The 26345-nt window shown below is 38.7% G+C and overlaps 2 protein-coding genes across 3 annotated transcripts in view; one reads left to right on the forward strand and one right to left on the reverse strand.

Moving 5' to 3' along the window:
* BZW2 (basic leucine zipper and W2 domains 2) overlaps window positions 1-18326 on the reverse strand; it is a 60689-nt gene extending 42363 nt beyond the window's left edge. Inside the window, exon 1 of one of the 2 annotated variants that reach the window (XM_002818182.5) lies at window positions 17851-18326. In XM_002818182.5, the coding sequence (XP_002818228.3) occupies window positions 17851-18155 (305 nt within the window). In that variant the 5' untranslated portion in view covers window positions 18156-18326. The remainder of the gene's footprint in view (window positions 1-17850) is intronic. The other variant, XM_009242963.4, reaches the window with a different exon arrangement.
* The window catches only part of ANKMY2 (ankyrin repeat and MYND domain containing 2), a 46094-nt gene continuing 37801 nt past the window's right edge, over window positions 18053-26345 (forward strand). The window contains exon 1 of the mRNA XM_002818184.5: window positions 18053-18629. Coding sequence (XP_002818230.1) covers window positions 18563-18629 — 67 coding nt within the window. The 5' untranslated portion in view covers window positions 18053-18562. The remainder of the gene's footprint in view (window positions 18630-26345) is intronic.

Here is a 26345-nt window from a genome sequence, read left to right on the forward strand (position 1 = left end):
TAAAAGAATGTAAAGTACTTGGTTAAAAGGAGGGTGTATAGAATATATGGTTTTCTATGCAATAACAATTTAAGAAGGATACAAGAAACTGTTAATAGATTTTTTATTTTTTTGGTTTACCTTAATGGACGGGAATTTGAGTACTTTATACTATTTTACTGGATTTAATACACAATTTAAAAAATGCAATATATTATTTTTGAAAAAATGTAAGGCCTGCTCCACAAGACTTCTTAAAAACTGAGAATACGCTTGCTGACTTAAATATTATAAACTGAAAATATGTCTAGATTGCTTCAATTATGAAGGCCAAACATTCAACATAACATGCATTATTCAAGCAAATTATTAAATTACCTTCCAAAGCTTTTAGATATTCATTTGGAAATGTCTAGATTTCCTTAATTACTTACACCATCAAACAATAAAAAATTTACATTATTCAAGTAACTTAATTACTCCTGAAAGTTTTTTTTAAAAAATCCTTAAGAACATGAAAAAATTATTTATGTACCAAATTTTCCTTCTTACGCATAAAAGAGAAACTTGTAGCTTCACATAATAAAAAGTCTGTTTATTATTGAAAACTTCAAGTTAATCATTATTTTAGAAGGGAAACTAATCAAAAGTCAAATAAAAACAAAAAAAGTAATTACATGGTTTAAGAAATAATTTTTATCAACCCTATAAAGTAAAATGAACTTAATACATCACGCTTCGAGATACAAAGGTTATTAAGCCAGAATCCATGCCGCGGGAAACTCACTAGGAGGGATAAAATTCAAACATTTGCAACACAATGTAATAGTTCAAACAGTAAAAACACAGACCAGAGTAAGAATAAAGTAATTGATTGCTTATGTGTACGGGGGCAACAGCAACATATCGAAATCATTACAAATGCTATAAACTTAATCAATGAATTCCCATTTCACTTGATGGATGTTGAAAATAGAGCTTCTAATGCATCATTTATATTCACTGCAAAAGTTTCACTCAGAAACTTTCCTGCTGGCATTATAAACAGATTCACTCTGGATCAGCCAATACTTTATTGTTGCAAAAGTGATGATGATATACGTATTATTGTCTCCATATCTCCCAAACACAAATATTATACAAAATGTATTTGTGTTAGCAAAGAAAAATATGTGTCAAGAATTTGGGTGTTGGATCTTGTACCAAGATGCAAAAAGAATGTAGCTCAACTAGACAGAAATCTCTCCAGCAGACTTCTCTGCCAAAGATATTTTTCTTCTTTCTTTCCGTCCTTCCTTTTTCTTTCTCTCTCCTTCCTTCCTTTTTTCTCTCTCTCTACTTCCTTAGAGACGAGGGTGTTACTATGTTGACCAGGGTGACTTCAAACTCCTGGACTCAAGCAATTCTCTCATCTCAGCCTCTTGAGTAACTAGGATTACAGGCACACACCACTATGCCAGGCTAAAAATGGTTTTTAATTTGTAATTTCAAAAATTCTAAAGTGTGAGTCCTTCCTAAAAGTTTTGTTTTGGGGTTTAGAACACAAACTCATGGAATTCCCTAACTAACTCTTTGCACCTTGTTTCTATTTTTTCTGTTAATGGAGAAGTACCACCAAACATAGCATATGAAAGAATTACTCTATTTTCAAATGTTCAGCTTTTATACTTACTTCCTTTCTAAGCATAAAAGTTTGTTTCTTTATAGCCCAGGTATGTGGGCTTACTTTTCATACCCTCGATATATTCCATGTGGAGAAACACATAATAACATGTAAACATAAAAATGTATGCAAAGACTTTGATATAACACCCCAAATTAACACAAACAAACAAAAACTCACCCACTGGTGGTGACAGACTAAATGAAGATATTCTGCTCTCCAAGAGTGTCTATCCTTTAGCTGTTACTATTTGGAGCAGAGGCCCCACTTCCCTCTAAATTTAGCTCTTCATGCTACACTATAATCTGCTCCAGTAAGGGTCAGCCTTTATAAGGTACTCACTGAGCCCTTATAAAAGCCCTGGCCTAAGAGAAGCAAGGACACTTTGAATAAGAAACTGCTCGCTTCAACCTAGGAAAATAACAAAGAAACAGTAACAAAAGACAGTTCTATTAGGCCAATGTCAAAGGCTGTTAGTACACTGCCCTACAATGTATTTTCAAATCTAATAACTAAAAATACTTAAGTTTAAAAAAATTAAAGTTTAACAGTATCCTCAGAGACAAATCCCCATGGTGGTACAACCTATGCATCATGACAATTTGGCTTCTGTTTTAAAAACTATAAGCCACACACAAAATACGCACATATTCTACCAAAATGGAACAGTTCCATGGTTTAAAATAATATTAAAATTGTATGTGAAATGGTAAACAAAATGGACTTAAGTATTTCACATGTCACCTAAGAGACTACATTTCTTGGATACTCTACAAGGTAAAAGAAGACTATAAGAATACTAAAATGATCCAATCAATCAAATATTTAGAAACTTGATACTATATTAATGAATTGAACACTTTTGCATAAATTCCTATTTTAACTGTAAATTGAAAGGTTTTTAGGTCTAACCTATTACATCTATTTCTGTTACCTACCTCAGTCTGTTAATCTTCTAACTGTCCTAGTATCTTTTTCAAATTCAGTCCCTTAACTTGCCATGAGACTCTGGGCCCAGGTGTGACAATGAGCCACACTGGCACAGAGGCATCTCATGGCAACTGTGCACTAATCCTTCCAGTTACCCAGCCCACCTTATGTGGATTAGCACCTTCGATGTAGACTGATCAGTCTTACCTGGGACTCTTCTTTAGTTCTCTCCATTTTGGAAAGGAACTGATCTACCAGAGGACTTACCTTCTAGTTGTCCCTACAAGGGAATGACTGCTCCTGTCTAATTATCCAGCACTTTGGTCTTAGATTCTATTTTTGACTGTTCTGGTCTGACTCATCTTTGAACTATGATAACCTGCCTTACGTAACATGCTATATTACTAGCATTTGCTATGCATATGTTATTCAAACAACTTTATGAGCATATATACTCTAAAGCAGGGAACACAACATTTTTTGTAAAGAAATAAAAGAAAAATATTTTACTCTCTCTGAGGGATATAAGGTTTCTGTTCCAACCACTCAATTCTGCTGTTACAGTGTGAAAGCAGCCATGGACAATATGCAAACAAATGGTCATGGCTGTATTCCAATAAAACTTCATATTAACACAACAAGTGGTGGACCAGATTGGATCCCCAGGAGGTCCTTTGTGAACTCCTATTCTAGCGCAGTGTATCCAATAGAAGTGTCTGTGATGATGGAAACGTTCTATATCAGCACTATCTAATACAGTAGCCACTACTGATCCCTTGAAATGTGGCTAGTGACTAGAGAAATAAATGTTTAATTTTATTTTATTTCCATTAACTAAATTTAAACAGTGTGGCTAATGGTTACTTATGTTGGGCCATGCAATTCTTATGTCCCAAAACACTTAAATTTGATACAAAGATAAAAATACATCTAAAGAATAGAAATTTTTAATTAATATTTTTCAATTAAAGTAGCTCGAAGAGTAGTCTGCATACATTTCAAAGCCAGGTGGCTATAGTGAGGAAAAAAGAAAAATTACCACATTTCAAAGTAACACTCTTTGTGCAGTCAATACTGTTTAAGACTTTAGGGAAAAAAGACCTTTTTTTAAAAAAATATGGAGTCTCGCTCTGTCACCTAGGCTAAAATGCAGGGGTGTGATCTCTGCTCACTGCAGCCCCGACCACGTGGGCTCAAAAGATCCTCCCAAGTAGCTAGGACTACAGGCACACTACCAGGCCCGGCTAATTTTTTATATATTTTGGTAGAGACGGGGTTTCCCCATGTTGCACAAGATGGAAAAAAGACTTTGGAGTCTAAAAATTATACGGCAACAACATAAAAAAGGATGAGTTCATGTCCTTTCTAGGGACATGGATGAAGCTGGAAACCATCATTCTCAGCAAACTATCTCAAGGACAAAAAACCAAACACCGCATGTTCTCACTCATAGGTGGGAACTGAACAGTGAGAACACTTGGACACAGGAAGGGGAACATCACACACTGGGGGCCTGTTGTGGGCTGGGGGAGGGGGAAGGGATAGCACTGGGAGATATACCTAATGTAAATGACGAGTTAATGGGTGCAGCACACCAACATGGCACATGTATCCATATGTAACAAACCTGCACGTTGTGCACAGGTACCCTAGAACTTAAAGTATAATAAAAATAAAAATAAAAATTATAGGGCAACAATATCATTCCCAAAGTATAAAACGTTTCATAAAGATATAATAACAACACACAAAACTCAATAAAATTGAGACACTTCACTGCAGTGCTCTCATTAAGTACTTTGTATTTAATAACAAGTTTCAAGAATTGCCTTTTATTCTATACTTTAAATGAGTAAAATTATCTACTATTAAAATAAACTTTAAAAATTACCCATAACTATACAACATTTTCCTTTCCATTAATGCTAAAATTAAAAGAACAAGTAACATAAAATCCTTTACAGAAAATAAAGGAATCTAGGAATCTTTTGGGTTGATAACATTGTATTATCATTCTCTCCAAAGAAACAAAAAATAATTAAATTGGTTCTAAAAGTTTAAATTATTGACACTCTAAGCAATAAACTAACTAGATGCCTATAATAACACTACACAATTTGTTGACTGAAATAACATTAGCTTGTTTAATATCCTTATCATGATTTTGTAACAGCCTCTGCCTACTCAAAATCACTCAGCCAGTACAAAAAGCTTAATTACTAACGAATACTATGAAAGTTGTAGTATTTATAATAATTGAAAAAAAATTAAAATTCAAAACATGACACAAGTTATTTGGGCTTTAATAACTCTTTACAAGGTAGATAGTTGGCACAAGTAAAGAGTCCACCATTAAAGTTCTTCACTGGAAAATATATACATTTTTGAGGAGACTATAGTTTTTTTCATTTTTTTTTTAGTTTTTAAGAGACCGAGTTTCGCCATGTTGCCCAGGCTGGTCTCGAACTCTTGAGCTCAAGCAGTCCTCCTGCCTCAGCCTCCCAAATTGCTGGGATTCCTCACCTGACCCTGTTTAATGCTTTTTTTTAAAGTCATTTTTATTCTTTTATATTATTCAGGATAAGAATAAAAGGAATAGGGAAATGACAGCAATATATATATATATTTTTTTTTCTGAGACAGAGTCTTGCTCTGTTGCCTAGGCTGGAGTGCAGTGGTGCGATCTTGGCCCACTACAACCTCTGCCTCCTGGGTTCAAGTGATTCTCCTGCCTCAGCCTCCCGAGTAGCTGGGATTACAGTTGCGCAACACCATGCCCGGCTAATTTTTGTATTTTTAGTAGAGACGGGGTTTCACTATGTTGGACAGGCTGATCTCAATCTCCTGACCTTGTGATCTGCCCACCTCGGCCTCCCAAAGTGCTGGGATTACAGGCATGAGCCACTGCGCCTGGCCGACAGCAGTATTTTTATATTAGAAAAAAGAGCATTTGACTTATATTTTTCCCTTAGAGCTGTTAATGCAAATCTCCTTTAAGAAAACATAAAGGCACCATGATAAAGCTTTCATTTTATTATAATACTTCCAAAACTACTTTACACCTTAAACTAATTAGAAGACCTAAGTTGTAAATGCTTGAATGCTTGTTTTTAAAATTTCCTTTTAAATAAAAATAAAAATATTACAAAAATTACATTTTAAATATCCACGTAGAAACAAATTAAGGCAACTACACAATGTCACTTATTTTATCTCAATGAAGCTATTTTCAAAAACTTTTAAGAAGTATAAATTAATTCCTAAAATCCTTTCATTTTAGAAATCACTTCCTGGTCTCTAGTTAATGCAATTCTACTTTTCTAAGAGGTCCCTTAAGGCATGTGCATTCCTTCCTCTGGGCCCTTGCACTTTCCCCAGATGGGTTATCTCCCAGTCCCCGCCCTTCCCCCAAGAGCTAGCCAGCTCATTCAGTCTTCCAGATGGTCTAATTTTACTGATGTCATTCTTATGTCTTTCAACACTCTGAAGACACAAACACATATACACTACCCACATTGTAGCATACTTTGGCTTTTAGAAAACCCATCCGTCAAATATAATGTTTCAGGGTACTTTAACAAAATGCCCTAAAACTTCTGCTCTCGATAAGACCCTTAGGTCTGAAATGTCAATGAAGTGCTGAGGTTGAGAAACCCTACTGTAGAGAGGAAATAATGGTGAGCAAAGCCCGAGATGGTCCCTGCTCTAAGGGCTGGAAATTTTGCACCCAGGTCTGAACATACCAGTGGCAACTAAGCACATATTTTATTGAACTACTTACTCGTATTTGCCAAACACTGGTGTCAAATTTTAGAAAAAAAAAGTTTATCACTGAATAGACAGTCATATCTCAAACCAAAAGTACAGTTAGAATGTACAAAATACATGTTTCCCAGTCTTTGATACTAACAATTTATTTCTGAAATTGGTAATTTTACATCTTATGCAATTTAGTGGGAGGGCAGAGGATAGGTAAGAACATGGGTTTTAAAGAGAGCAGAAAAACAAGCTTAACACCAGCAGACAAACTTTTTCTACTTTAGGATATTGCATCAATGGAAACAAAAACAAGAAAGAAAAGAGAAATTTTAATATACGTGTGACTTAAAAATGCTAATTTCTATGACTTTGAGGAAACAATGACATGCTATGTAGATACAGCAAAATGCAATATTCTATATACATGATGTGATCTTGGCTATGTAAAATACATTTACATCCAATGGTGGTCAACATGAGTAGTGGGTTCAAGGCACCTCTTATTCTTCTTACCTATACTTGTCTATATTTTCTGTAATATAAATACATATCCTTTTTATAATTAGAAAATTGTGTATACTTAAGTGAAAAGGTTTTAACCTCTTTTGAAGTTCAAACCAATTCTCAAAGAGTCACAAGCAATAATAATATTTTTGCATAAAAAGATATGTGCCACAAGATCTATCATTCCCTACTGAGAGAAACCAAGGTTTCTTGGATAAATGGCTGACTCCAAGGTTGGAGCAGGGGAGATTCACTATGATCCTGGGATGTCTTGTGTTGGCAAATTCAAAAATGCCTAAAAAAAAAATCAAGCTAGATCAAAACAACGTAAGAGCTATCCTGAAGACAATTCCACTGGCCTAGCCCAGGGCAATTTGAGGACCCAAATAACCAAGGATAATAGCTAATAACCCATTCAACAAAACACAAACCCATAGGTCCATGCTCATAACTTTTAGGTTCATTTTAAAGAAAACAAATTTTTCAGTACACAAGGAAAGGGAAGTAAGTGAAAGATTTTCTTTCAGTAGAATGTCAGCTAATAAACAGAGAATGAAACATTGAATTAGAAAATCACCATTTTGCAACAATTAAATAAAAAATTGATTCATGCAAGAGTAATCAATGTATGCTAAACCTATATGTGTGTGCGTGTGTGTGTGTGTGTGTGTGTGTGTGTGTGTGTGTGCTTGCACTGGGGAGTGCTTGATGATCAACAGGATACTTACATAGCCTCCAAGCATCTTCACATAAATTTTTTTAAAAATATAACTACATATTGGAGAAACAAGACCATACCTTAAGCAAAGGACAACATACAATCACCACAACTCCAGATGTTTTACACTTAGAAGAACATATTGCTCATGTGGTACTCTAGACAAAAACACATGACCTCAATAGCTAATCATGAGGAAATAGATGTATATCTAGGGACATTCTCCAAAACAACTGGTCTGTATTCTTCATCAGTGATAACGTCTTTCCAAAACAAAGGTTGAAGAACTGTTCCAGGAGAATTAAAGGGGCATTGCTAAATGCAATACACATTCCTGGACTGAATGCTGTACTGGGAAAAAATATTTATGTATATATATATATATATATATATATATATAGTCATTCATATATATATACACACATATATGTATATATACATACATATATATGTATATATACACACACACACACATATATATATGACTATTGAGACAACCTAAGAAGTTGGAGTATAAAGATAAAATTATTGCATCTATGTTAAAATTTACTGAATTTTTTTTTTTTGCACTGTGTGTTTTTTTACAGAATAAATACTGAAGAGATAAGGGATAAAGGCAGAAAGTGTATGCAACCTACTCTCAAATGATTAAGAAATAAAACTGATTATGTATACATAGAACCCTGGAGCAATGGCAAACACAGGAAGCCATATGTATTTTAGGGCTTGGCATGGTGGCTCAGATCTGTAATCCCAGCACTTTGGGAGGCAAATATCATATGATCTCACTCATGTAGAATCTAAAAAAGTTGGTATCATAGAAGTAGAGAGTAGAATAGTAGTTTCCCGGAGACAGAGGAGAATAGGAGTGAGGTGGGGATGGGGAAAGATTGGTGAACAGGTACAGAGTTACAGTTAGGAAGAATAAGCTCTAGTGTTCTATTGCACAATAGAGTTATTATAGTTAACAATAATGTATCATATACTACAAAAGAGCTAGAAGAAAGGATTTTGATTGTTCTTACCACAAAGAAATGACAAGTGTTCGATGTAATGAATATGCTAATCACCCTGATTTAATTATTACATAATGTATATGTATATGGAAACACCACACTGAACCCCATATATGAACAATTACTATACGTCAGTTAAAAACAAAAATGTTACATAGTAACTTAAGTAATTTAAAAAAACATTTTCCAGCATTTACCCATCAAAGTAATTTCTTCCTTCAATAAAGAAAAACTATGAACTAATAATGCTTCCGTTAATCAAAAGGCCTTTTAATTAATAGATTTATGAACCTTTTTTAGAATTTCCTCTGGAGTCTACAGATCATTCTTTTGACTATCCTCAATGATGAGAAATTTCCTTGTTTGATAGACAATTTAATTTTAGAAAGTTGCCAGAGATCATTCAGAGTCTAATCCATTGAAAAAAGTAGGTGGCCACTTTGAAGCTATCTGGTGTGTCTAACCAGGTTTTTATAACAAAATACTGAAAAGAAGCAAAAAAGTAGGTGATTAAGCTGAGAAATACCAGTATCTTTACTTGAAAGTGAGAGGTAACCTTTAAAAATGACTGATTATAAGGTCAGCTCATCATGTATATTATAGAATATTTAAGGAAAAATTAGAAAAAAATCTATCAGTCTAACTTTCAGTAATGACCACTGTTCACATTTAAACACAGTATAGTATACAGGCTAGGCACAGTGGCTTATGCCTGTAATCCCAGCACTTTGGGAGGCTGAGGCAGGCGGATCACCTGAGGTCAAGTTTGAGACAAGCCTGGGCAACAAGGTGAAACCGTGTATCCACTAAAAAAAAAAAAAAAAAAAAAAATTAGCCAGGCATGGTGGTGCACGCCTGTAATCCCAACTACTTGGGAGGCTGAGGCACGAGAATCACTTGAACCCTGGAAGCAGAGGTTGCAGTGAGCCAAGATCATGCCACTGTATCACAGCCTGGCTGACAGAGCAAGACTCCGTCTCATAAATAAATAAATATCATCTGTTTTTTTTTTTTTGGTAGGGGGGTTATATACAGAAAAAAATTAAAATTAAATTCTACCATCTTTTCTCATATTATGCTAAAATACAATTGAAAAAATGATTTGCATTTGGACTTGGAGTTATATAACTTGATTCAGTGATATCCTCTAGAATCTTTATTTTAAAAGTCATGTGTTCCACTGCATCACTTTAGGAAAAGCCGAAACTCTTATAGAGAAGGAAATGTCCTTGAAATTTGTTAATAATATTATAATTTTAAGCTTAGAAAAAAGCAAGACGGTCTCTATATTATTATTATTACTTTTTGAGACAGAGTCTTACTCTGCCACCCAGGCTGGAGTGCAGTGGCACAATCTCGGCTCACTGCAAACTCCGCCTCCCTTGGATTCTCGTGCCTCAGTCTCCCAAGTAATTAATTTTTGTATTTTTTTTTTTTTTTTTGTAGAGATGGGGTTTCTCCATGTTGGCCAGGCTGGTCTCGAACTCCTGGCCTCAAGTGATCTGCCCACCTTGGCCACCCAAAGTGATGGGATTGCAGGCATGAGTCACCATGCCTGGCCGGTCTCTATATTATTTTAACTAGTGTTTTAAAACTTTGAAGTAATAATACACTGATGGCAAAAACAAAACAAAATCAAAGAAATAACCCCAACACAGTACAGAAGGGTAGTGCTCTTCCCAATCTTTCACTCTTGACCTTATATCCTAGCCCCACTCCATGGAGATGATAATAATTTAAACCCTTTAACATCATCCTATGTAACCTTTTAGTAAATGCCTATGCATTCGAGATTTTCACCTCCACTGAAGACAAAAGTAATATTTATTATTAATGAGTCTCCTCATCTCCAATATTCCTTCCTCCAGAAAAGTGCTTTTTCATTGGAAGATACCTAAATACATGTTGAGCTTTACATAGTAGAGGAGAAAGATAATTTTATATGAGATTTACTTTCCACCTAGAGGAAAGGAGCTATGGACAGCACACACAACACTGGCCTTGCTAACTGAGGCGAGGAGAACCAGGAGATGAAAATCAGCAAGGAGTGGAGTGGCAATGCCAGAGAGCAAGTTAGTTTACAACAGACACAAAACTGATGGGAGTGTTGGTGACTATTACTCCAATGGGAAGTCAGAAGATAAGTTATTACAGTAAAAGGGTGTTGAAGTGTTTGCCTCTCTTCAGAGGACTTTTAATCAAGGAAAAGGGGAAAATAAAATCTTCAGAAAAAAAGAAAAGAAATACAAAGAAAAATAAGGCCTAGACTGGTAGCCAGTGAGAGAATTCTGTTTTGGAGCAATTGCTTAAAAATCGTAATAGTGGACCTTCAGGAAGCTCAAAGGTGGTGGTGGGCATGAGTCCAAATATTTGCTCACTTACTAGTTCTCTCAACCAAGAAACTCCCATCCTCCCAGAAGGGGACCTGCCCAAGCCTGTCTAGCAGGTGAAGCTTTATTTGAAGGGCTACACACACACACACACACACACACACACACACACAGACACACACACACACACACACAAAGTTACTTTCCATATGCATGCTTATTACACAATGAGAGCATGAACTGGACAGAAATGCCAAGCCTAGTCTAGGGCACACTGATGACATGGGACTGGATTCCCTAACACAACTTTATAAAAGTGGACCATACAAAGTCGAATTAAAGGAAATAAAAAAGAACTAGTACAGAGCTACAAGCTCTCTGAATCATACATTTTAAAAAGGTTTAAGCCAGGTATGGTGGCTCCCGCCTGTAACCCCAGCACTTTGGGAAGCCGAGGCGGGTGAATCACCTGAGGTCAGGTGTTCGAAACCAGCCTGGCCAACATGGTGAAACCCCATCTGTACTAAAAATACAAAAATTAGCCAGGCGTGATGGCAGGCGCCTGTAATCCCAGCTACTCGGTAGGCTGAGGCAGGAGAATCACTTGAACCCAGGAGAGAGAGGTTACAGTCAGCTGAGATCATACCATTGCACTCCAGACTGGGCAACAAGAGCGAGACTCCGTCTCAAAAAAAAAAAAAAAAAAAAAAAACAAAAGGTTTAAACCTACAGGGAATCATTCATTTATTTGTTTGCCAAATATACCAGGTCTGGTACTAGTCAATAGGGATGCAGCAAGCACTAAATGAGGCAAGTTTCATGGAGGTCACTTTCTAGCAGGTGGAGCTTTGTTCCAAGTATTGCACAATCGGGCAGAACAAGTTAGCAAGCACTGATGGTCTCCAGTATGTTTAAAGACAACATATGATGCATTCGAGTTGCAGTTGTGTTTATTAACGTTTTAATAATTAAGTGCGTGTTTTTTTACTTTGTAACTTACAAGTGGCATTCATGCGGAATGGAATACTTTGAAAACCATGGCTGGATGTAAGCCCAGTCCCTAAGCTAACCTTCAGATAAGGCACTGAGATGTCAAACCACTTGGCTGAGGTCAGGAATTCCATTCTAGCATTGGTAAGACAGTGGAGATCAAAGCAGAAAGATCCCTGCCCATCTGGAGCTTATGTACATGGAAGAGTTGGGGCCAGAACCTGACCCACTGTCTCCACTCAGTGCATTTTCCAGGGAGCCAACTAAAGCTGTTGCAATGTCTTAGAGAATTATTTATATGATTCTTGAAGGCAGCTTTTTCATTATTTGCCTCATAAATTTTATAGTTTGGAATAAGATGGAGTAGCGCATAAATATTAATTTAAAGTTGAGTTCAGCACTTGGATAAATTGAATTAGCATATGTTACTTCCAAAATACCAAAGAGTTCTCCATAGAGTTCTATTAAGTGGTGGGGGGAAAAAGGCATTTTCTTTAGAGAGAGAATTTAACAATACTGCCTCTTAGGGACATACAAATATTAGAAAATTTATGGCACCATAATTTCTAGCACTATAGGATACAGTTTTTAAATTGTTTCCTGCAGAAGCTCAACTCTAACAAAAACACGATCTTCACACTCCCAAATACTAACACCGCATCCTTTCCCTCCAGCCAGCAGTTTCCTCCGCACCATCAACTAGGGGTTCTCTTTCCTGTTTATAATAGTCCCATTCAATTACCTTGTTCACTGAGAAAAACATATAACATTTCTTTTTTCTTCTTAGAAATGACTATAAATCCAGGTTAGTTTGAAAAGCATTAAAGTCTTCTGTGTGGATATATAAAAAGGATGACAGTAGAATATCATCCAATAGTAGCTTATGATATATTCTTTACAGTGCTAAATGTTATTATCCCTTATTATTCATCTCTGCCCCAGGGCTTTTCTTGAGATTTATTTAGAAGTCCTCAAAAATAACAGTACACCTGTTATATTTTTTAAAGTTCTCATCTAACATAAAAATAAGTTGAGATGTGAAAAGAAAATATAATTCTACATCTGACACAAAAAATAATTCTACATCTTAAGTTATTGTTTTCCTACTAAAATATTAATATTTTCAGAATGGAATTAAAGATAGCTAAAGGATTATACTATCTTAAATATTAATACAGGGCATTATTCTTTCTTATTGTCATTATACTTTTTTCCTTTAATTTTTGAATAAACTTAAAAAACATCAATGGAAACACCTATTGCTAAAAATCAAGAAAGAATAATGAGAACATTATCTTTTTGGCATTTAACAAAGAATGGTTCATTCAATGAGTTATCCAAATCTTTATTTTCAAAATAGATAGTTTACAAATATGACTACCTGAACATTTTTGGCACTCTTCACTTACTACATGCCAAATTTAGAACAGGGCAAATCATTCCGCTTGGCACCTAACTGCCCAAAAGATACTTGCTAAAGAGCGCCATGGCCTCAATACACAGAAATGAGTGAGTTAAGAGTGAAAAGCATCCTTGTTTATGACCTGCTAATATTGGTGGATTTCATATTAATTAAATATTCTTTTAAAATCCTAAAGTCTAGGATGACATGTTATAAAGGACATTTAATATATGTAAAACACAATAAAAAATTGTAAACATCAAAAAATCAGTTTAAAAAATTGCACAAATTAGAAAGTAGGTGTCAGATTAAGTATTCAGCTAAGCAAACACTGAGTAAGAACCTACTAGTCACACCCTGTCCTGGGCCTGCTCCTGATTTTCCTAGACTAATACTTATCCTATCATTGCTGACATTGCTCGAAACAGTTTTGGTATTCTTCTTTTTGGAATGCCTTCTGAGTTGGATTATGACGCACAGAAGAACATCAGTATCTCCACTTCATTCACCTCTTGATTTTCTCAGTTAAACTAAATATATCTGTACCCCTTCTTCAGAATTTTCTTTTCAAAAAAGATGAAGATTAACTACCAGTAAGATATTCATCAATTTGTTCTACAGCACTGAGTAATGCCACCAACCTTTTACTTTTTGGAGAAGTTAAAATGTGATGTGAAATGTTTATGGAAATGCATTGTTCACAAGACAGTTCTTTGCAGATTTAGGTGTAACTGTTTTAACACTTAAATGAATAATCACATAAGTGAAACTCCAAGTATAGAAAAAAGAACATTTGTATTTATATTACTTTCTTCTGTTGTGTTTAAAAAAAAAGATTTCTTAGAGGCTGTAATACTTCCAAATTTTCTTTTTAAAAACTTCATTATGGAAAATCTCAAATATATCCAAAAGTAGAGAGAACAGTATAATCAAGTGAATATACTCATCACCCATCTTCAACTGTTAACATAGTCAATTTTACCTCATTTATATTCTCATTCAGTCTCTCTTCCTTTCTGTCACAGAATTATATTAAAGCAAATCTCAGCTGTCTTCTCATCCAGTTCTGAAATAATTCTGTTCCTATCTCTAAAAGATAAGTAATCTTTTAAAAATATAACCATAATGTACTTAAACCTTAAAAAACTCAAAATTTCTTATTATCAAATATCCAGTCAATAAAGACACCTAAGTCTAAGGAAAAAAAGTCAAATGTCAAGAAAAACAGTACCCTGAAAGATGTGATACTCAAAAATGCAATAAAAAGGCAGCATTCTCCTAATGTAGAGAGCTGGAAATCAGGGTCTTTAATGGGGAAATCTAAGAACGGCATGCCAAATTTGTAACACGTGCATAGGAACAATTTTTCTTGGTTGATAGCATTCATCAGAATGTCAAGAAGCTTGAGATCCAAAACATTTAAAGACTTTCTGCCTCTGGTTATGATTGTGCGTGCTTAGTGCCACCTCACCTCACATTGCCAGGAAAGATTAGTCAAGTAGGAAAACAAATCCACCTAAAATAACTTAGAGATCAAACTGAATTCAACCCAGCTTGTACTGAGCATACATTAGGTGCAAGACACTGGGTTAAACCTGAGAAACAAAGATAAATTTGACCCAGTTAATGTATACTCTAGAATGAGAAGGGACCAAACAGATTAATAATAACTATAATAGAATGCGATGAGAAAGTGCTTGTTTTAGGTATTTTCATGGAGATTCAGATGAAGAAGCAAGGATGTCAATTTAGGGGGGCGGTAAAAGAGGGATCACTAGAATCCATAAGAAGAGAGAATTAAACGCTGCCAGCAATGATACCAGTAGCCATGTTGCATATCAATATCCTCCATGTACAAAGATTTTACTTATAACCCTTGCCAAGAGACATGAATAAATGTATTTACTAGCATGTATATTTCCCTTACTGGATAGAGAGGGAGAGATGAACACAAAAGCCGAAGAAAAGAGGTTTTGTTTAAATTGTGTCTGGAAAGTTGAATAGTTCATCAGATCTGGAGAGGAGTTTCAGTGAAAAGGGAAGGGAAGTCATTCGGAGGAGAAAAGCAGGAACAAAGGGGTGGAAATTACGGGCAGGTTGGGGAACAAGCAGAGTGGTGACCTTAGAGCCCAGTGTGTGGGAGGGCCCAGATGACTGGAAATGCCTGCTGAGACCATGGATGGATTGGAACCTTCCAGGCCAGACCCAGCCCTCTATTCTGTGGCCAGCGGAGAGCCATTCAAAGAATGATGGGCGCTCAATGTTTATTGAACTGGTAGTTCCCTGAATTAGCTAGATGGAGACAGGTGAGAGAGAAGCAGGCTACTTAAGATGCATTGCAATAGGTCTAGAGTGGTAGTAGCAGAAAAGATATGAGAGGACACATACAACATTTCAAACATTTCAGAAATCATTATTCCAATTCTGACTCTGACACTTCCTAATATGGGATTCTGGGCAAATTATTTCCCTTAGTTTCTGTCCTCTTATTTGCAAAGTGGATATAATATTGGCTAATTCCTGGGTTTTCATAACACTAGAATAATTCTATGCAAAGCATCTGGTAGAATATCTAGCACAGACTAAATACTCAATATGAAGTAGCTATCTTATTATCAATGAAACTTCTTTGATGTGAATCTATTTTAATATGCTCATATCTAATCTTATCCCTACATTAAATATTTACACCATACAAAACTACTAATGTAATCAATCCATCTAATGAACAGTATCCATTATGAATCTGTTTCTAGAAATGTAAACTGAACATGATTTATCTGCATTTCTAGGTAGACGTTAGATTCTCTTTCAACGTTATTATCTCAATTCACTGGTCATGTATTCAGAGAGCACTAAATACCAACCAAGTGTCATAAGGCATCAAGAAAATAGATAGTAAGCTGCTATCCTCGAGGAACTGACAACCCCAGTGAGACAAACAGGTGTGACCTTCAAGTAACCATGGCCCAGATTTGGCACAAGAGATGGAAATACTAGCAACGAAGTACCCAATTCTGTGTATGCATCTGCTGGTAAGATGCTAAATCACATGTTCCAGGAGGTTACCACTCAAGTGTTTTTTTAGGTTTGTGGGTTTCTTCCGCATGATACTATGTTATAAATCAATTGTAACTCTGAACTAACAGCATTACAAAAGATTGGTCACTCTCAGAAGCCTTACTACTTGCTTGAACAGCCACATCATTATTAAAGCATCATCCAACAAAAGTATCTTTGTTATACACTGAGATGAATAATTTCAAACCATTTTCATGTAAGATGTTCTGGCTCAGATCTGTCCCAGCCTTTAATGCTGAAGCTTTAGGGGGGAAAAAACAGCTGGAGTTTAGGAAAGATTTTTGCTAAAGGCAGGAAATAATGATAAACATATTCCAGGAGATTTCAGATGTGTTAGTGAAAGCTTCACGCAAAATAAATGCCTAAGGCCAGAGGAAAATGCATTTCGCTTTTCGTATGGCGCTATGAGACGAAACAGTGGTCCTGGGGATGCTTAACAAAAACCACCTACATAATTATTCAAATATTTCTCTTTGACACATACACGTCTCTTTGACACACATATTGAGAGAAACATCAATACTACTCTGTAGGGAAACAACAGTAAAACAGAAACACTAATTTCCAAAAAAACTTTCATCGATGATGTAAATATAAATGTGCACCTTGGAGAAATGACTGATTCCCACATTTTAGCAAGCAAATCTTATTTCTAAATACACACTTGTATTTACCCCCATCTAGCTATGGTCGAAGCTCCAGGCTACATATTACAGTTGAATGAAGGTTGGATTAAGAGGCTAATCTAAGGCTATATATAGGCAGCAACACCAATTTAATCTCCGCCCTCTCCAACCTCCCCACTCTCCACTCCCTATTTCCATAAATCTCAAGATCTGAGTTACAAAGAGAACCGAGAACTCTAGCAGAGCAAAGAAGCCTTTCCCTCCCCCTCCGCCAGGCTGTCTCTCAAAAACGAAGTATTAGTGCAAGTGTAAATTGTTTCCAAACATCTTTAACAAGCAACATTGGGGGATCAGGTTTTCTTCTACAGCTTCCACAGAAGCCAAAGAGATGACAAGTAGTGGGGAGGGCGAGGATCACCAACAAAAACTACCTTCTCCCGAGTCTGTTCTCACTGACTCGCTAGTATTGGGGCGCTCTCCTCCCGACCCCTAGCCCAGAGTCCCGGCCCCAGCCTTCCCGGGAGCCACATCTGGCGGTGCCACGCACGAGACCATGTGCACCCGCCACTTCCCACCGCGTGGCTGGCCCCCACCGCCCGCCCGCGGTCCCAGGGTCTCCCGGGGCGGCCAAACGTTGCGAGTCGGAGGTCTTCATCCCAGGGCACTGATACCCCGTAGGCGCGGTGATGATGAGGTGGAACGGGGGCTTCTCCACCGCGAGGCAGGAAGCCGCCCCAGGAGGCACATGCTTCCTCCCCGCCAGCTCCTGCCCGATGGAAACCCCGGCGGGGCGGCAGTGGCTACTCTCGCAACCCTCACGGCACCCCTTGCCGCACCTGGGCTGCTTCTCACCTGTCCGAGGAGGTAGCGACGACGCGCAAGGCTGGTGGCTGCGGCAATTCGTGCAGCGGCAGCGGCAGCAGCAGCAGCAGCAGCGGCGGCAGACAATGGAGGAGTGAAGGACAGACACATTGACATAGACACACGGAACCCGGCGCAGCCCCGCCTCCCGTACCGCCCCCGTCTCCCAGACCGCCCCCGCCCAGACCGCGCCACTCCCGGGGGCATGGTGGGGATACGGCGACAACCGGGGGCCTCTGCACGCCCCAGAAAGCCGTCGCTGAGCACATAACTGCCAGCTGTAGAATTTTCAACATTACATGTGGCGAACTATTTGAACCGGACAGGATAGGGGTGTGGAACGTGTAGGAGGAATTTAATTCTCCCCTCCGGCTTTCTGCATTTGGTTTTTTCCTCCCAGGTTGCTCCAATGGGGATCACTCGCTGCCGCTTCCTGCGGCTCCTCCTCCTCGGCAGGGCCAATGACAGGCGGCAGGCGGTGACTGCCGCTGGGCCTGCAGAGACCGTCCGCCTGGCTCGCCCGAGCTCGCCCGCTGTCCGCTAGCCGGCGGGAGGGAGGAGAGAAGCGGGGCGCTTCCGCGGTTGGCTACTCAGTGTCTTGGTCTCATGTTGCCTCATTGCGGCTGGCGTTCCCAATAGAGACGCATCGTTTCTTTTTTAATACTTCCTAAGAAACAGAATAACCTTCAAGCTGGCGGGAGCAATGGTTCACATAAAGAAAGGCGAGCTGACCCAGGAGGAGAAGGAGCTACTGGAAGTAATCGGGAAAGGTACGGGTGCTGGGCTGCGACGTGGACGCGGCCAGCCTGGCCGGGGGGCGTGGCGGAGCCCGGGGGGCGCTCCTGGCCTAGGTGACCTTTGGCTGCGGTTCTGCAAGGTTGGCAGCCTGGAACCGGGAAAGAGCGTTTCTCCCTCTGGTCTGGGAAGGGTTGCAGGGGCGGAGAGGTGGGGAGGCAGAAGCAGTGCTGGGACAAGAGAGGTAGTTACAGAGGCTCGGCCTCTAAATCCGCTTTTGGAAACGTACGGATTTCCACGCCCCGCCTTAGATTAATGCGAGCGTCCCGGAGTGTGGACCCCAGTGTGTGAATTCTTCACTGCTCCCGAGGGATTTTGACCGCTGACGGTCCTGGTAGTTTCAGATTCTTGGGCGGGTGTCTAAATGACCCTTTAGACTTCCGCAGGCCGAATGATCTGGATCCTATGCCGGTCCCCGCCCCCGCTTGGGAGTGGAGGGCGCCCTTAGGGAGAGAGGTTCTTCATAAGGGCACAGAACTAGGTCTGTAATTTGCTGCATTGAGACTTCCGTATCCAGGGCCTCCCTGGCTTCCAGAAGCCCCGACAGCCTCAGGAACCCTAGAGAGACAAGGAAATTGGCGAGGCCTCCACACCTGCCCCTCGGCCCACGTTGCACAGATGACACCTTCTTATCGCGCTCCTTCGCGCTTTCTTGTCCACTCCCCCAACGCGTGCCCCACTTCCGCAGTGCTGAGTCCCCGCGGGGAGCCCCGAGGACGAGCCAGAAGCCATATTTTCCCGGAGTCCCCGAGTGGACGTCCCAGAGGAGTTCCCTGCCGAGTCCCGTTACCTGGCAGGTGACATCAGCGTGACTGCATGCTTCTCCTGCACCCTCACGGTGCGGGGATGGTGATGCCTGGGACTCCGGGCAATTAATGTGGTGATTTTAAACTCAATAATAATATAGCCATGTTTGTCCTCGAATGGCAGAGATGCCAGTCATTGCAGCATAAGGCTTCCCAGTTTCCAGTTTTATTTACTTAGTAGCCAGGCCGAAATGTGGAATCCTAGAGAATAAGGCAGATTTATTCTTCATAGCGACAAGGAAACTCTACATGCGAAGGAGAAAAAATTCCGGTTTGAACTCAACAGGTGCTGATGAGCTGAGCCCACCGATCTGATCTCAACTATTCTAAGTCAGTCACAGCTATATCTATCAATGATGTGTTCTTTGCCTGGAATTTGGGGATTTGGGTTAGAGTTTAGATTGTTGTACTGCATGTTTCTCGCTGACCTATTTGGCATTTCAGTCTTTCAGTTCTTCCTGTCTCTAGGTAATTTCTCCCTGCCTTTGATGGCTCCGGGATTCAATTAAGCAAACATGCAAGTTCTCGCTGTGTGCCAGGTACTGTGCTGGGCAAAAAGGAGACAAAGGATCAATTCACAATCCACCAGGGACAAAAATTCTTTTAAGCAGGACAGAGCTAGTACATGTCCTCTCTCTCGCTCTCACTCTCTGGTTTGTTTGAGACAGGATCTCACTCTTCACCCAGGCTGGAGTTGCAGCTCTCTGCAGCCTCCACCTCCCTAGTGGCTGGGACTACAGGTGCGAGCCACCATGCCCGGCTACTTTAAAAAGATTTTTTTTTTTTTTTTTGGTAGAGATGGGGCTGTGGGGGTCTCCCTATGTTGCCCAGGCTGCTCTCGAACTCCTGGGCTCAAGTGCCTCCTGCCTCGGCCTCCCTAAGTGTTGGGATTACAGGCATGAGCCACTGGGCCTGGCCCATCATGCGATCTCTTAAAAGTGAAAAATAGTGAGCAGTTTTATAAACTGAGTCTTTGAGAGGGGAGAAGGGATTCCTTGGATACAGTCTCAGGTGTCCACCAGTATTTATTTAGAAGATTATATAAACCTGAATTAATGTGCATTTATTCTGGTTAGTGCTGTGATATTTCTGGGCTCACATGGTACATCAAGTTGCATGAGTGCACTGATGCTTTCATCGCTTTAATTGGACCATGCCAATGAGAAAAGAACTGATGTGGACCTAGTATGTGATGCATTCTCGTCAAATGAAGGTCTGTGGGACATCACTTGCACTCATAGAGAAAAGTAATGGGAGATATGAGAAAAACAACCATAGCCAACGTTTATTGACTGTTATTGCAAGCCACACATAATTTTAAGTACTTTACATGTATTAATGCATTTAATTTGGATGAGCTAGGAATTAATTTTAAGCTATGACAGTATGAGAGACAGCATGGGATAGTGGTTAACCATGCAGGTCTGGTTTGAAATTCTAACTCATTTACTGGTGGTGTGGCCTTTGGGCAAGTGACTTTTCCTGAGCCTCAAGTCCTCTGTGTGAAAAATAGGAATAATAATAATACCCACCTCACAACCTTGTTATGGGGATGAAAGTAGTTAGTATAGTTAAAGCATTCAAAATACTGCTTGTGTTTGTGATAAATATGGTAATCTTCACTTTATAGGCAAGGGAACTGAGGAACTGGGAAGTTAGGAAACTTAGTGTCAAACAGGTAAGTGGCAGAAAGTGGCAGAGCAGAGGTATCACAGGGCCCATATGTAATAAATAGGCTGTACTTAAAAACAAACTAAACAAAACATGAAACCAGTGCCATAGCAGTCCATACAATATTCACTTTGAGAGGTCATTTAGTTTTAGCAAAACAGCATCGGTCACGTTAACTCAGGTTTAAATGTTACTGATTTTGTAGTTCTGTGTGCATTAAATTTAACGTAAATTTTTATTTTATAGTTGAAGAAAGGCCATAAGCAAAGTTTGTATTTGTGCCAAAAAGAGGCATTTTTTTTAAAGTAGGTGAAGTGAGTTTTTTTTTCTTTCAAACGTTTTTCAACTTTGAAAAACTCTAGATGAGACAATAAGTTCTAGTACTTTGAACTAACAACTTTTCAGCAAAGTCTAGCCTGGCATCTTGGCCAATCTGAAATAAACTCAGCAAATATTTAAGTGATTCCCATCTGCCAGCCACTGCTCTCCAGAAAGAGAGACTCTAAGTGGGGCTTTTTATTTATTAGAATGCCAAGAAGTTCCAGATGAAAATGAAAATCTGTTTCCAACATACCTATTTAAATAATAGTTAATGGCAGCATTCATTTAACAATATATAAGAGAAAATTGAAATCACTGAACTATGTTTAACTGGCTTATATTACTTGTAGAGTGACCCATTCTTCTAAGCTTTGATACCTTTTTCATTAATCTCAGAGCAAGCACTATTATGAAATAAATTAAACCTTTTTTAAGGCTATCATCTAGATAACTTTCCCATTACTTCTCTTATTTAGTATCTGAAATTCCTGGGCTTACTGTTGCTAACAAGAAAGTATTATACTTCCTTTTTTTTTTTCCTGTCTGTGTAAAGGAGCTATGAATCAGGTTTGGATAATAAGGCTTTTTCTTACCAACTTTATTGAGATACAATAAATTGCACATATTACAGGTACACGCTTTTTAATCAGTTTTGATTTAAACATATATCTGTGAAACCACCACTAAGATCAACATAATGAACATCTTCATCACCCCCTAAAAAGTCCTTATGCTTCTTTTTGATCTGTCACTAACTTCACCCCCATCTGCAGGCAACCACTAACAGATCTCTGCCTCTGTTGATTAGATTTCTCTGTTCTAGAATTTTATATTAGTGGAATCATACAATAAGTATCCTTTTTTTGAGGGGGGGCTGGCTTCTTTCATTCAACATTATGATTTTGGGGTTCATATTTATTATGTGTACCAATAGTATGTAGCTTATTTTCTTCTTTCATTTACAGTGGAAGGATACTACTATTTGTGCATCCATTCCCATTGATGCCCAATTGTTGTTTCCAATTTGGGACTGTTGAAATAAGATCCTGTTCTAAGGTCCTGTGTTGTTAATAATACTTTTAGTGTCTTTATGGTTGAGAAACATTCAAGTCTGCTTATAACCAATTATAGTACAGAGTTCAAAGAAAAAATTAACTTAAAATATATGGTTACCATTAGTTGGATGGCTGGACAGGTTATGCAACCTATATGGGCTTCATTGTCTTCATTTTCACAACAACAGCTCTTTTAGATACTCTCAATTTTATATAGTGCTCCATAATACTAATTTAAGATCATTTTGTTATAAAGTCTAAAAATAGATATGAGTAGGAGACCTTTTAGAAACATCACACAAATTCACGATTTCAAAATGCATGTTATAATTAGAAGTCTCGTGTGTGTGTGTGTGTGTGTGTGTGTGTGTGTGTGTGTGACAGGGTCTCGCCCTGTCGCCCAGGCTGGAATGCAATGGTGCGCTCTGGGCTCATTGCAACCTCTGCCTCCAAAGTTCAAGCAATTCTCCTGCCTCAGCCTACTGAGTAGCTGGGATTACAGGCATGCACCACCACGCCCAGCTAATTTTTGTATTTTTAGTAGAGATGGGGTTTCACTTTTAAAATATATTTATAGCTTTATATATATGATTATATCAAAATCTATATCTATATGTTCTTGTTTTAAAATTAAGGCACTTTAAACATTTTTACATGATTTTACTTATACGTAAACACTATAACAACTAACAAAGCCAAATAGATTTCTGAATCCTTAACTTGATTATATTCCTTAAAATATCTGTTTTCGTGGCTTCCAATAAATACTGATTGCAATCCAGCTAGACACAGTGGCTTATGCCAGTAGAGTGACCCCTCTGCCCTTTGGGAGGATCCAAGAGGATCACTTCGACCCAGGAGTTTGCCACCAGGCTGGGTCTCAACATAGTGAGACCCCATTGTTACAAAAAATGTAAAAATTAGCTGGATGCGGTGGCATGCACCTGTAGTCCTAGCTACTCAAGAGTCTGAGGCAGGAGGATTGCTTGAACCCAGGAATTCAAGGCTGCAGTGAGCCGTGATCATGCCACTGCACTCTAGCTTGAGTGATGAAGGAAGGCCCTGTATCTATAAAAAATTAAAACAATAATAATGAATAACGATTGAAATCTATACGTGTTTGAATCTCATGGTTGTGTGATGAATTGCTGAAAACAGAATGTTTGTTTCTCCTGTTCTGTTTGTTTTGGCTACATCTTCTTGTCTTTGGTAGAGACCCGTGTTCCCGATCTAGATATTAGAAATGTCACAATGAATTATATTTTGCTGCTCTGAATACAAAATAAAAAGAAGATCTAATAAAGGCTTATATGTGCTCCACATTAGGACACTCCTCAGATAACTGTAGGATGGATATTATTATCCTTATTTCATAGATAAGGAAACTGAGAGTTTTACAGATTTTTTTTATTTACTTTTATTTATTTATTTATTTACTTATTTTTTTGAAGCAGAGTCTCACTCTTGTCACCCAGGCTGGAGTGCAGTGGCGCGATCTTGACTCACTGCAACCTCTGCCTCCTGGGTTCAAGCAATTCTTCTGTCTCAACCTCCCGAGTAGCTGGGACTACAAGCATGCATCACTACGTCCGGCTAATTTTTGTATTTTTTTTTTTAGTAGAGATGGGGTTTCACCATGTTGGCCAGGCTGGTCTCAAACTCCTGACCACAGGTGATCCATCTGCCTTGGCCTCCCAAAGTGCTGTGATTACAGGCATGAGCCACCATGCCTGGCCAAGTTTTGCAGGTCTTGTTCCACTTTATAGTATTCCTGAAAAAGCTATAATGTAGTAGAAGAGAGAGCAGTAACACTAAGAATATCATTCTCTTTTGAGACAGGGTCTCACTTTGTTGCCTAGGCTGGATTACAGTGGCATGATCATAGCTCACTGCAGCCTCAACTTCCTGGGCTCAAGCAATCCTCCCACCTCAGCCTCCTGAGTAGTTGGGACTACAGGTCCATGCCGCCATACCTGGCTAATTTTTTAGAAAATTTTTTGTAGAGATGGGGTCTCACTATGTTGTCCATGCTGGGAAAATATTATGTACATAATCTTTTCTCTCCTAAAATGCTTGTTCATCCAGATAAAGTGATCAATTCCACCCTAATGAGGCAGGTTATGCTGTATTTTCTTCTTTGGCTTGAGCAGTTGGAGAAATTCTCTAAGGGGAAATAAATCACTAATTATTACTTTGATTAGTTTAGGTCTGTTGTTTCTTATCTCCAATGAAGGTAAATGTTGGCTCCTTGCACATCCCTTCTTACAGTACTCTATCTTCCACCCCCAGCAGTTTGTTAAATCAGATTTAACATATTTATTTCCCAGAATAAAGCAATTAATCCTTTACACTTACTTGTAAAATATTATTTAAGTCTACTATGGACAGTAGGAATGACATAAAGTAAAAATCCTTCTGTGTGAGCCATGTGTTTCACATTTCTATGCTATTCTGGACCTTCTGTAATTTCCGACTAATGTCATTACATTGTGAACACCAAATTGGAAATCATCACAGTTTTTCCTCTTGGAGTGTTTTGCTCATCCATGTTCCAAATCTATTTTTATTCTCTAGAAGCCCAATCTGTTTCAGATTATTTTTCTCATTCCAGTCCCTGCATTTCAAAAGGCTAACCTTAGTGTGATTGTGGGTATGTGTACATGTATGATATAATAAGAAATATCTATTTGGTCTCTGCCCTGGCTCCTAACACAGAGCTCCTAAAACCCTTATAATCTCCTTAGCAAAAGGGGTGCTAGGTGCATCTATTGTTCTAATATTTGGTCTTTGACCCTAGTACCTGACACAGAGTTTCTAATCCCTTGGAATTTCCTGGGCGTTAGAAATGTCTTTTGTTCTAATGAGGTGACTGTTGGATAGCTTCAGGATGGGGGCTGGTCAGGAGAAAGTCCAAGCCTTGATTAGAAGGTTGAATTTTTCAACTCCACCCCTCCCCGCATCTTCAGGAAAGGGAGAGGAGCTGAAGACTGACTTAATAATAGGTCACGCCTATGTAATCAAGCTTGCATAAATATTACTGAACTACAGGTTGCAGAGAGCTTCCAGATTGCTGAACTCGTGGAAGTTCTTGGAAGAATGAGTGCCTGGAAAGAGCGTGGAATCTCTGTGCCCCGTGCCACATACCTTGCTCTTTGTCCCTCTTCCATCTGGCTGTTCATCTTTGTCCTTTGTAATATTATTTGTAATTGATGGGTAAATGTAAGTAGTGTTTCCCTGAGTTCTGTGAGCTGTGCTAGCAAATTATGGAACCTGAGGAGGGGATCATGGGAACCCTGATTTATAGCCAGTCAGAAGTACAGGGGCTTATGATTGGCATCTGAAGTGGGGACAGTCTTGTGGACTGAGCCCTTGACCTGTAAGATCTGACTAACTTTAGGTAAACAATGTTAGAAATGAGTTAAATTATAGGATACCCCATTGGTGTCCAGTGGAGAATTGCTTGGTGTTTATGGGGGAAACCCCATATATCTGGTGTCAGAAGTGAAGGATTGAGACTATTGAGTGAGAGTTAAGCAGGAGAGAACAGTTTGTTTTCCATTATACATGCATCATCTTTAAAATATATTGTTCCCTTACAGAATATGTTAACTTAGATTGTTGGCTATTTGGCAGACACCTTAGAGAATTATCAGCCTGTTCTCTAATGAAAGCCAAATGTTTATGATCTTAATCCCCATTCTACTCTTCAGATGTAGCAGGCTTTGACATGCTCACAATCCCTATAGTATTCTCCCTTTCTTGCAAAAACATCTCCTGGGCAGATAGAAAAAGATAGAAAATAACTTTGGTTCTCAGTGGAGAATGGGATTTGGATGAA

Source organism: Pongo abelii, chromosome 6, assembly GCF_028885655.2.
Source record: "Pongo abelii isolate AG06213 chromosome 6, NHGRI_mPonAbe1-v2.0_pri, whole genome shotgun sequence".
Taxonomy (NCBI): Eukaryota; Metazoa; Chordata; class Mammalia; order Primates; family Hominidae; genus Pongo; species Pongo abelii.